At 51.0% G+C, this 13,143-nt stretch overlaps 1 protein-coding gene across 1 annotated transcript in view; it reads right to left on the bottom strand.

The window, feature by feature from the left end:
• Window positions 1-13,143, bottom strand: part of PUDP (pseudouridine 5'-phosphatase) — an 81,158-nt gene that overhangs the window by 52,174 nt on the left and 15,841 nt on the right. The window contains exon 2 of the mRNA XM_081041992.1: window positions 5,465-5,683. Coding sequence (XP_080898118.1) covers window positions 5,465-5,683 — 219 coding nt within the window. The remainder of the gene's footprint in view (window positions 1-5,464; window positions 5,684-13,143) is intronic.

Raw genomic sequence — 13,143 nt, 5'->3', positions numbered from 1 at the left:
TCATAATCAGGGCCCCTTCCCCTGGTGATTGGCTCAGGAAAGGACAAGCCCCTGCATCAAATCAGGGCCCCTTCCCCTGGTGATTGGCTCAGGCAAGGACACGCGCTGCATCATAATCAGAGCTCCTCTCCTGGTGATTGGCTCAAGTAAGGACACGCCCGTGCATCATAATCAGATTCGCACCCCTGCTGATTGGCTCAGGCCAGGACACACCCCTGCATCATAATCAGGCCCCCTACCATTGGTCATTGGCTCAGGCAAGGACACGCGCTGCATCATAATAGGAGCCCCTCTCCTGGTGATTGGCTCAGGTTTGCACACGCCCATGCATCATAATCAGGGCCCCTTCCGATGATGATTGGCTCAAGCAAGGACACGCCCCTGCATCATAATCAGGCCCCCTTCCATTGGTCATTGGCTCATTCAAGGACACGTGCTGCCTCATAATCAGAGCCCCTCTCCTGGTGATTGGCTCAGGTTAGGAAACGCCCATTCATCATAATCAGGGGCTGCTTTTCCTGGTGATTGGCTTAGGCAAGATCACGAGCTGCATCATAATCAGAGCCCCTCCCCTGGGGATTGGCTCAGGTAAGGACACGCCCCTGCATCATAATCAGGGCCCCTTCTATTGGTGATTGGCTCAGCCAAGGACAGGCCCCTGCATCATAATCAGGGATCCTTCCCTGGTGATTGGTTCAGGCAAAAACACGCCCCTGCATCATAATCATGGCCCCTTCCCTTGGTGATTGGCTCAGACAAGGACACGCCCCTGCATCATAATCAGGGCCCCTTCCCCTGGTGATTGGCTGAGGTAAGGACACGCCCGTGCATGATAATCAGAGTCGCTTCCCCTGCTGATTGGCTCAGGCCAGGACACGCCTCTGCATCATAATCAGTCCACTTCCATTGGTCATTGGCTCAGGCAAGGACACGTGCTGCATCATAATCAGAGCCCATCTCCTGGTGATTGGCTCAGGTTAGGACCCGCCCATACATCATAATCTGAGGCTGCTTTTCTGGTGATTGGCTCAGGCAAGATCACGCGCTGCATCATAATCAGAGCCCCTCCCCTGGTGATTGGCTCAGGTAAGGACACGCCCCTGCATCATAATCAGGGCCCCTTCCCCTGGTGACTGACTCAGGCAAGGACAGGCTCCTGCATCATAATCCCATCCCCTGGTGACTGACTCAGGCAAGGACACGCCCCTGCATCATAATCAGGGCCCCATTCCCTGGTGATTCGCTCAGGCAAGGACACGCGCTGCTTCATAATCATTGCCCATCTCTTGGTGATTGGCTCAGGTAAGGACACGCCCCTGCATCATAATCAAAGCCGCTTCCCCTAGTGATTGGCTCAGGCAAGGACACGCTCCTGAATCATAATCAGGGCCGCTTCCCCTGGTGATTGGCTCAGGCAAGGACATGGCCCTGCATCATAATCAGGGGCTGCTTTACCTGTTGATTGGCTCAGGCAAGGACACGCCCCTGTATCATAATCAGGGTCCCTTCCCCTGGTGATTGGCTCAGGCAAGGAGCTGCATCATAATCTGGGCCCCTCCCCTGGTGATTGGCTCATGTAAGGACACGCCCCTGCATCATAATCTGGGCCCCTTCCCCGGGTGATTGGCTCAAGCAAGGACACGCCCCTGTATCATAATCATGGTCCCTTCCCCTGGTGATTGGCTCAGGCAAGGACACACGCTGCATCATAATCAGGGCCCCTCCCCTGGTGATTGGCTCTGGTAAGGACACGCCCCTGCATCATAATCGGGGCTGCCAACCCTGGCAACTGACCACACATTCCTCCAATGTAACTTGGTAAATACCTGCATGGTCTACAGCTCTCACCCTAAAACCGTGAAAAATGAATGATGTTGAATTAATAATACACCGTCTATACCAGCAGCCTTGTTTCCTAATGAGCTCAAGCTGACTTCCAGAACCTGAAGTAGTCTACCAGAAGATACCTTCAGAAAGAAAAGAAATAAACGTCCAGGATGTTGTTAGCGTCTAGTTTGTTACTGTGAAGAAAGCGGTAAGTGAACAAAATGAATATCTAGCGCTTGGCAGAGGACAGTGGCAACCTTCTCTGTATCTTGTCCCTGCACTCAGTACTCCAGGTTCACTTTCCAGTGAAATGAAGGTTTGGTTCAGATAGCAGCAGCCATGGAAGGACGCGGAATGGATGGAAAACAGTGGGCAAAGTATGTCCTTTGGGGATAGAAAAGTTGACCGATTTTATGACTATTCTCGTGACTGGCAAATCATAGACAGACATTCTATGGGAAATGTCTGGATCAGTCGGCTTGCGCATGGTGTTTCTTCTCCCTGTACAGTCCTCCAGCCTTCTCACCTTCATGAGAAGTAGAATTTCTCATCACCGTCTCTGCCTAATCCTACCCGGACAGCAACTCAGTCTCTGCTGACCTAGGTCCTGGATCTGACCCCACATCCCAATGATTCTAAGTTTCTCCAATCCACTGTTATCTTGGGCTTTTCTTTATTCTTTTGGAGTCTTCTCGATGTTTCATTCACCTGCCAGTTGCATGTGTGGTGTGTGAAAAGGAGCTGATGTTTTCCAAGACAGAATCTGGAATCACTGGGCATTGCCTTATCTGATCTGTAAGACTGGTAATGGTTACAGGAAGCAGACACACACACCAATCCTCCTGCTAAAAAGCAAGAGACAAGAATCCCAATAGTTACATAGCTCCATAACCCTCTCATGTGGAAGAGGTCACAAAGTGGAAGGGAAGGAAGCGTCATCCAGGGACATTCTGTAGGGCTAAGTCCTCTGTGAAGGACTCGCTCCTGACTCACCGCAAATGTGGTTGTTTCTGGACTTAATGCTCTATCATTACCTATGACTGGCACCTTTCTTGACTGATATTTGGTCACTGGGAGAGCCAAAGGAGGACATTACACTGATTGGATCACCAGGTAAATTTCCTATTCTAGACCTGTGAGCATTCTAGCCAAACTACCACACTAGCTGGATGAGAGATTGTAGTTTCTTGGAACTATAGTGAACACATCTCAAGTGTGTTTTAGAATATAGGACAAAAAATCTAGATGGAAAACCCCTTGCAAGGCTTGGGCAAACAAAGAAGAAAAAGGATATTTGCATGCTGAACACATTACAAAGCTACAGTAAACAAAACAATGTGATACTGGCACAAAGGCAGACACAGACCAAAGAAACAGAGAGCCCAGAAATAAACCCTCATGTATATGGTCAGACGACCTCTAACAAAGGTGCCAAGATCATTCAATAGGAAAAAAAGGATCACTGAATAGCCACATGAAAAAAAGGAAGTTGGATCTTTGCTTCATACCATATACAAAAATTAACTTAAAATGGATTAAAGACCCAGACAAAATACATAAATCTATCAAATTCCTAAAGGAAAACATAGGGAGAAAGCTTTATGACCCTGGAGTTTGCAATAATGTCTTAGATATGATTCTCAAAGCACAGTCAAGATAAAAAATAGCGAAATGGAAGTACATCGAACTTAAGAAGTTTTGTGCATAAAAGGGTACAATCAACAGAGTGCAAAGCCGACCCACGAAACGGAAGAAAGTAGTTTCATATCGTATTAGGAGTTTTAAGGAGTTTCATATCGTATTAAGGAGTTTATATCCAGAATATAGAAAGAATTCCTAGAACTCAACAAGAAAATAAACATATTAACCCTATTAAAGAAAAAAAAAAAAAGAAAGAAAAAGAAAGAAAGAAGGCAAAGGAGTCGAACAGACATTTCTACAAAGAAGACAACAGATGGCCCCCAGCATCTGAAACGATGCCTCACGATCTAATAATGCATTAGAGAAATGCAAATCAGAAACACAAGGAGAAATCACTTCACAAGCATTCGGATAGATACTGTCAAAAAATAAGGAAAAGAAAAAAAAACCACAGAAAACAACAAGTGCTGGTGAGGATGTGGAGAAATTGGAACCCTTGTGGACGCTTGGAGGGAAAATAAAATGGTGCTGCCACAATGGAAAACAGCACGGTGCTTCTTCAAAAGATTATAAATAGAATGGCCTCTCACTTCTGGATATACACCCCAAAAAACTGACAGCAGGGTCTCAAAGAGATGTGTGCACCCCACGTTCACTGCAGCATGATTCACAATAGCCAGAAACAGGAAACAACTCAGGGTCTACCGAGGGCAGACGAACAGATAAAATGCGGTCTCCCCACACAATGGGACATTATTCCGCCTTAACACGGGAGAAACTCCTACCACACGCTACAACGTGGACAGACGCGGAGGCGTGATGCTAAGGTCCCAAAGTCAGTCCCGACAGGACAAACACTGCGCACAGAATTCCACTCTCAGGAGGGACCCAGAGGTGACTCCTACTGAAGTGCTCACTGAGAAGCGAGTAAGACAGCACGTTGGAAGCTGTGTGTTTCTTATGTGTTTAAAAAGAACTAACGGTCTGCATGCGTGTCCATTGTAACGGCTTATGGGAAGCAGTGTATGTGAACGGTGCAGGAGGCAGCAGACACAGAGCATGTCCCCGCACTGGTACCCACACCCGGGTCCACGAGTGTGAGTGCACCCAGAGCAGACCCAGGCCCTGGCAGCAGCGGGGGGCTACTTCCCGGAATATACAACCTGTGCCTTTGAACAGAGCTATAAATATAAATACCATGTTGCAAAAACGACTACGATTCATACTCATAGCATTTTAAATTCAGAATTACCACCATGACTGCAAATATTTTCTCCCCTCACTAAGAATTCTAAAACTTGAGTATTCACCTTTCTTCCTGGAAGCATCTTCAAGTAGTACTGCCTTGTTAAGCGTTTTGGTTTTTTTTGGCCCTGTAATCTAGAACATTCTTGACCTCCTCAGTTTTAGCAAAAACAGCACACAATTCAGTTCCGATCCATGTTCAGTTATCAAGCCCCAAGAGACAAAAAGTCAACTTTCCTTCTCACGGACAACAAGTAAAAAGACGGGTCAGGGCATATAAACAGACACATGAAAAATGAATTATGCCTCTAACTTTATAAAAAATATATAAGCTTCGCAGGGGAGATTTCCCTGCTTGTTTATCATCAACTCATGAAAGTCTGAATAGCTGCTGGGACATTGAACCTGAACCTGATTTGGAAAAGACAAAGGCAGGGCCACCTATTCAAGTCCTCAGCAATTCTGTGGGCAACGTGGCCTTTACGTAAGGCTTCACTGTGCCGGGGCTTCGGCCCCACGGGAGAGCCAGCAGATGACTGAAGAGGCCCTTCAAAGACAGAAGGGAATGGGGCACCGAGAGCGCGTGGAAACGCTCCCAGGAGAGCCTGGGAGCCTCACACAGGAGGACGGTTGCGAGCCGCCGGGGAGGATGCGGACGAGATGGCAGCAGGCGTGCCTGGCCATCCTGTGCCTGGGGTGGCAGCAGTGGCGCCTGCACGGAACAGCCCTGCAGTCGGCGAGGGGAGCGTACCTGGCATGAGAGCGGCCGTGGGGAACAGGTCATGCAGCTTCTCCTGGCTCTCTTGCAGCAGCTCCTCTTTGGACATGGGCAGCTGCAGGACGTCTATGATGATCTGGGCCGCTTCCAGGGCCTTCTTGCCCATCACCAGGGACTTCACGTGCCAGCTGTACTTCTTCTCGTAACGATCGCAGATGTCCTGGAACACCACTGAATACAGCCGTTCCGTGTCTGCAGACACAGGGGAGACAAACGTGTGCACATGGTCAGGGCCCACACCTCACTCATGCCCGGGCTGTTGGACACGCCTGTGCACACGCACAGTGGAGGGCACGCTCAGGGAAGAACGCCTGCCTCTCGCGGACGTGTGCACAGGTGTCCGGGGCGAAACACCTGGGCAGCCTGCCCCATCTGCTGCAGGACCTTTGCTCCAGGAGAACCTGGGAGAGAAATGAAATGTACAGCACAGCTGTCCTTTACAGAAACAGGGGATGGAGGTGAGTCTAACTACGCCCTTGGGGTCATGACTCCATCCCATCCCATGTCATCGGTACCTGCTATTCCCACACGCGTGCTAAAGGCAGCGCCACACGGGGTCTGTGTGTGGGGCCCTCGGCTTTGGGGACACTGCCAGCACGTGTCCTGGAATTTAACTCAACTCTGACATGCCCTACCCAGAGCCAGCATCCGACCCTACGGGGCAGGGCTCAGTCCCACACAACTGCCCGGCTGCCCACAACACACACACACTTCGGAGGTCCATGACACGTCGAGTTCGTCACCCGAGCTTCTGACGGGCTATAAATCACAGGCTCTCAGCACACCCGCCTCAGGATTGATTAATGTGATGGAGCAGCTCCCAACTCGGGAAACAGCTGCCTTCACTTGTTTACCTGTGTATTACAGATGAACCCCCACATGGAAGAGACGCGTAGGGTAAGTATGTGGGGGGGCCGGCTTCCAGGGTGGCTCTGGGCCCCCCACTGTCCCCTCACCTCACGTGGTCACCCCGCCACAAGGAGCCCCTCCTAGTGGGACTTTTACGGCTACTTCCCCACCTGGGAAGCTCAGTCCTCAGCTGAGTGTCCAGCCCCGCGCTGGAGAATTGGGGGGAGGCGGGGTCCTACAAGTTCCAAGTTTCTGATCATGGCTTAGTCTTTCTGGTGACCACCTCATTCCAGGAGCCCACGCAGAGCCACCTCCTTAGAGCATAAGATGGTACTGTGACCCAGGAAATCCCCAGGGACTCAGGAGCTGTGTGAGGAATGGGCTCAAAGACGCACCGTGAGCACAGCAGAAGCTCCCAGTGCTCTTGTCAGTTAGGAAACACGGGGTGTTGGCAGCGCTGTGCCAGGAGCTGGGGGCAGGAACCAGCAGACACATTTCCTGGTATCTCCCAGGTCCGGCGGACGTAGTGGTGGGAGGTGGGCCTCACAGTAAGATGCCAGGGGGACACTCCGCAGGGGAAAGCCTCACACGGCGTAGCTCACCTCCCCGCCTCCCTTTCAGGTTAACCTGCGGGAAACTGCTCCTGTAGTAACGGTTCTACTGCTACTACCGTGTCCAGCGCTCGACTTTGCGCCAGGGAAGAAACAGCCCTACTGGCATGCGCTTGCATATTTGCAGCCAGCGCACACAGAGCTCAGCACGCACAGAGCCAAGGGCTTCCATCGGTGGGCACCGCTGGCAGTGCCACGGCTGCCGTGACGGGACCGTAAGGAGGAAACGGCGTGGAAGCCATAGTATCGCGCGTTCCCTAACAGGGCCAGAGTATGTGTGGGTGCCACTGCCAGCGGTCATCACCGTCACCCGAATGCGGGGCCCAGACACATCGGTGCTCGGACAGGCCCCTCCTGTCAAAGGGCCCTGGCAGAGGCCACATGTGGGTGCAGTGACCGGCGGCACGTGCAGGGTAACCGGGGAACGTCTCCAAGGCGACCACTGCCAGCACAGCTAAGCCACACGGGCCTAGTGCTGTGGGCCCGTCAGCCCAGGTGCCCACCGGGAGCAGACAGCTGTCAGGAGCGGGCACCGGGCCTGGCCTTCCAGCCGTGGGGAGGGCGGACACGGCCCTCACGGCCCCCAGAGGGGATGCATGGAGCTGTGCCTGCACAGCCCGAAGGCAGACCCACGGGCACTCTGCCAGACACGCCAGCTCCCATTCTGGAGGAGACGGGCTGCCTGTTCCCACGGCGCCTGCACGGACAAGCGACGGGTCATGAGGCAACCTGCACGGCACACATTCTGGGCTGAATTGGTCCACTTGGGCCCCGCAGTGGTTCCTGAAAAGAGCCGAGCGACATCAACAGCTTTTCATTGCCTTTCCTGCAAGGAGGTGCAAAAGCACAGTGGTGCTGCCTGGGCCACTTCTTCTTCCTGAGCCGGTATTTGGGAAACCCCACGCAGAGTCAAAGGCAGATCTGAGAAAAGGGAACTGCAGGCCCCGAGCAGGTGAGAGCCGGCAGCTGGGTTTGAAAACGCCGAGAGCAGCCCATGAGGAGAGGAAGGGCAGCAGGGGCCGACCGGCCGGGCGGGGAGACGCAGACACCCTTCAGGGACTCCCGCTCAAGCAAGTGGCAAGGCCGAAGAAAGGCATGTGAAGAACACACATTCCAAAGACAGAAAGATAGCTATACCCTTTTAAAATGCTTTAAACCGTGTTTGTTTAAAGGTTAAAATGTCATAGAGCTTGTCATTGAAAAGACACACACCTGGGGGACCATAAATTCTGTTGGCGACTGTGCAGACGGCCCTTTTTCTTCCCAACTTACATAAAATCACCCCAAATCCTCAGCAAGATAAGCGAGGATTGTAAACAAGTCATTAAATAACTGCTCAGATCCAACAATCACTATGCCAGCTGAGGACGGTCGTACTTAAAATGAAAGGGACAGCCTTTTGAAACCAAAGATGTGTCCAGAAGCTAATATACAACGAAAGGGCACGCAGCGGCTGTGCCACGCTGTCAGAGGCATGTGCCCCCCCCAGCTCAGGAGCTTCCCGCTTCCGCACTTGCTTCTGGGTTACTGTTCCCAGGGAGCTCGGCTCTGCATGTCACCTGCTGCAGCCCCAGAAAGCTCTAGAGGAACAGCATGCCTCAGTGGCAAGCTGGCTGCTGCATGGGAGGAGAGCCTGCACCGCTCAGGGTGGGCTGCTGGGGCCCGTGCAGCGCTCAGGGGGCAGCAGATGGAGCCGGGGAGCTGGGACCCTGGCCACAGGGCGATCCTGTCATTGTGGGCAGCACGCCTGGCGCCCAGGTGGGGAGATGGGCGAGTTTAAGTTCTTCAGACCGTCACAGAAGGCATCCCAGCCCCGGGAGGAATCTAAGCTGTACCTCCTCCGAAGGCTGAACGAACACGACGAATCTGGAGTTCATTCACAAAAGCATCGCACCGCCCAGGCGCACGAGCCAGCTTCACAGGCATTTGTGAACTAACCTCCCAGCCTGGGACAGCAACAGAAAACCTCCTCCTCACTTCCATAATCCAGAAACCTCTGGAAACTGAAGTGCTCGGTCCACACCAAAATCTGACTTGGACAGGCTGGAGGCAGTTGTAACAACGAATATTTATCACACTTACTGACTCACCACACACTTCCCTATAGACCAGCGGGTTTGATTACAGGGGCTGCCCCAAGACCTCCTAGAAGTGTAGGCTGCACAGAGCACATGTGTCCTAATACCTCTTTAAAGTGGCAATTAAAAATACGAGTATAAACAGAACTGGCTCCACAGGCTTTGGAAAAGCCACTCCAAACCCACACTGATTACGGCTTGCTGGTCCACGTACACGTAGCTTATCTTGCACACACCTTCAACAATTGAACGCTTTTTCTCAAAAAACTTGATCTTGAAAACAGTCTTGCTTTTATAATTTGCAATGACAAAAGTCGGGAGAGGGCCATCTAAAGCCAGGGTTTTGTGCTTCAGATAGGTTAGTTCCTTAAAGACACAAAATCCTCCTTAAACTGTCCAAAAAAAAATAATAATAATCAAATATATCTAAAAACAAAACCAAAAAAGGCTTAAAAAATCTTTTTTTCATTGAAAAGGAGAAAAAGAAGACACAGAATCCATTTTCACACGAAGGGCCCATGGTGAGCTAAAATCAAATGGTCACGATCTGGCAGATAAGCTGCAAGTGTACTGTACAGCATACAGTACACTTGGATGAATGTGGTGGTGTCGGTTTTCTAGGCATTTTGCTAGTACACACTCGGCACTGAATAGATTTTTGGGTTGAATTCACGGATTTTGTTCTCCTGAGACAGACTTTCGTCGGCCACTGTTTCCTTAGCCCACTGATTCTCAAAGTGCGGTCCCTGGACCAGCTTCAGGGATGTAAATTCTTGGGTCTCAGCCGCACTCTGCAGTCAGGAGCTGGCGGTGTGTGTGTGTGTGTGTGTGTGTGTGTGTGTGTGTGTGTGTCTCCCGGCACTGAGCGCTCCACCTGCCAAGCCCCCCAGGAGATGGGGTGTGTGCTAGAGGGAGTCCTGACACTATCAGGTTGTGTTTGTACTGAAGCCCTGTCTGTGCTCTCTACATAAAGTCAGGGATTGGAACACACGGATTGCCTTTAGCCAAGGAAAGCGCAATTGTAATGATTCCACATACAGAGTAGAAATTAAAGAAAAAATAATCTATGACGACATTCATCCTCATATTGACACTTTCCTGTCTATTACATCCCATTACACTGAAACGGTCACTTCTTTTCCTCACTCCCCGCAATCAGGTTTATGTTCACGTGTCTGTAACGAAAGCAAGGTGTTAAACCTAAGAAACCTTGACTACGCCCCAAGTCTCTGAAGTGAACTGCAGCAAACAGGTCCAGTTGAGTGGCGTGTTCGGTGAACGGAAGCTAGCTGGGTGATACCGCATTCCAGACGCCATGGCAACAGAACGCTGGCCTTACTTGTGACACACGTGGGAAGGACACCCAACAAGCTTTTTTTTTTTTTAAGAGAAATGTAATTTGGAACAAAAATACAGACAGCTTAATGGAACATACACTATTCAAAGGATGAGTTCATTGGTCCATCAGTCTCTTAGTGGGAATTGAGAAAAAGAACCATTTCTAGCACTGGGATCACAGACAGGAAGTACCAGGGGACCTGAATGGCCTTGTTCGAAGACGAGCTCATACTGCAAAGGACACATTTGCGATCGGTATCCTTAGCAGGGGGTCCCTGAATTCTGCTGGCAAAAGCATTTCCAATCCTATGAAAAACTTGGTCACAAGGAGTCCATTTCCCAAACCGACTGTTTGGTCAGTGGCACAGGTGTCCTGAGCAGTGAGCGGTGACTGGCGGGAGCCCGTCTGGGCAGCGCTGTCAGGAGCTGGAGCCACCCTGACCGGCTCCATCTGATACCTGGGTTGGCCTCGGGTATTCCTGCTATTTATGGCCACCCGGCTTGCTCAGTAGTTCCTAGAACTCTAAGGGCAAACACTGTGGTGCAAGGTCACTGGAGGCCATGGCAGCTAAATGCCATCCATTCCTGGCACCAGCAGAGCCCAGATGGTATCGCATGGGACTGTCTGGCTCAGAGTGGATTCAGGCACATCCCCGCCAGGGCCAGCTGGCCTGGGTGGCCACCAGCCCGCCTAGCAAAGCGCCTCCGGCGACTGGAGAGCACGTCCGCTGAAAGCACGGGCCACCCTGGTGGAGGAGCAAGGCATGACGCAATCTGGGGGAAGACAGAGCAGGTATGAAGAGACCCGGTTCTGACAGAGGGTTGCCAAGGGAAGGAAGCATGCATTCCCTAGTTTCCAAAGGCCCTTCCATGTGTGGAAGTAAAGGAAGAGCCTGCAGAGGAGAACGGGCAGCAGATTCTGGGGTGTTTGTTCTAGAGGGAACCAGTTGGCCACCAGCATTGGCAGTGAGCAGTGGCTCAAAAGGAGGCAGGGCAAGGGGTCGTTTTCCAAGGGCTGCCGCACAGCCGAGCTGGGGCACAGCTGGGTACAGTTTCCTTCTTCACTGTACCCTTGCCCAGGAATCCATGCTGGCGCTGAATGGGCGCCAACGGCCACCGGCTGTACGCACATTATTTCATTTGTGTTTTGGATACTAGAGAACATGTATATATAATGCTATAAACGAGAACCCAAAGCAACCTCAGATTTATTTTCCCCCCATGTTAAAATGCAGCCCCAGTTCCCAATGACTGAGCACAGAGGTCCTTCTGGGACAAACATTCGTGACTGGAAACATCTTGCACTACAAGAGAAAACACGGCACAACGCTGACTCGAATCAGATGTGAACAGTCTCAAGACACGCGACAGTAATCTGGGTGGACAGAAGTGACACATCCTTCAAATCTGATCAATCCAATTTTGCAAATATTTATTGGGTACCTACGTGACAGGCACTGAGAAAAACAGGACCACTGAGACTAAAACAGTCCTTGCTGAGTTACAGAAATCAGAACAGAAAAGGGCATTACCGTGTGCTGAAAAAGAGAAACAGTCAAATAGTGCAAAGGGAAGGGAGTCTTTGCAAACAGAGTGAGTCAGAAAAAGTGAGTCAGAAAATGCCAGTAGATAAATCAGAATGTGGTTCTCAGCTAAAGACCTGCTAAAAGGTCTCCCTCAGCTGACCCCAATGACCTGGAGATCCAAGAACTTTCCCCCTGGCCATGAAAACTCGTCGGGCGGAGTGTTTCCCGACCTGAGCGGCAAGGAGGCGAGAGGAGGGTGGAGGTCTGGCTCCAGCAGACTCTGCGGCTGCATCCTGCCTGGCTCCACGCCAGGCTTCTGCCTGCGTCCACGGTCATTCCCTGGGTGCTCCAACAGTGCTGCACACAAGTGTCGTGGCCTCTGCTGCAGCTGTTCAACCTTCACAAATGGGCCTGGCAGTGCAGCAGTGCTTCCCTGAGCTCAGGAAGGGAAAAGACTGAAATGAATCATTAACAGGTACGAAACTAGGAGGCCAGTAATACTTGCTGCAAAGGAGAAGCTGGCTTGCTCTCTGAAGTAGCTGGTGTATCGTTTCCCGGGGCTCTGAGCTATCTGCTGTGAACTGGAAAGAATAATAAATAGGACATCTGAAAAGAAAGATCAATAATGATCGTCTAATTGAGTGACCATTTGTAAAGGAAAACCTTTGATTGGTATTTAGCATGAGTAACTGGCATTACCAATGACTGCATTTAATGGGCACGGATATTGCTCAAGAATTATTTTTCCCTGGTAACCACAAGGTTTAAAAAAATCATTTTCAAAACGAACTGGTTCAAAACACGTTGCTGGGTCCCACCTATCTGTATGGAAACATCTGTAGACTGGAGGAGAAAATGAAGAGTGACCTTTAGGTTCATACCTCTGAATGTAAAACCGAAGGCCTAAAACCTCCCCAGGAAAACACAGGAGGACATCTTTGGGACTGGGGGTTGCACAAAGTTTTCATACACACAAGAGAAACAAGACCAGCAGAAGAACATATGGATGAAGGGGCTTTCGTCAAAATTAAAGGACCCCAGTGAGAAAACAGAGCCAAGCCACAGACCGAGAGTGAACGTGTACGGCACACGCGCGCGCGCACACACCACTTGGAGGCAGAATAGAGAACTGAACTTGACAACGCAGTGCTGAGAAACACAGCCGGTCCGTAGACGCAGCAGCAATAGCCCCCCGCACCCCAAGATGCTCCCGTCCAGAACCTGTCCATGCAACTTATGTGGCAAAGCAG

This window comes from Rhinolophus hipposideros, assembly GCF_964194185.1.
Source record: "Rhinolophus hipposideros genome assembly, chromosome: X".
NCBI classification, from domain to species: Eukaryota; Metazoa; Chordata; class Mammalia; order Chiroptera; family Rhinolophidae; genus Rhinolophus; species Rhinolophus hipposideros.
This window is presented reverse-complemented; position numbering and strand designations above follow the sequence as displayed.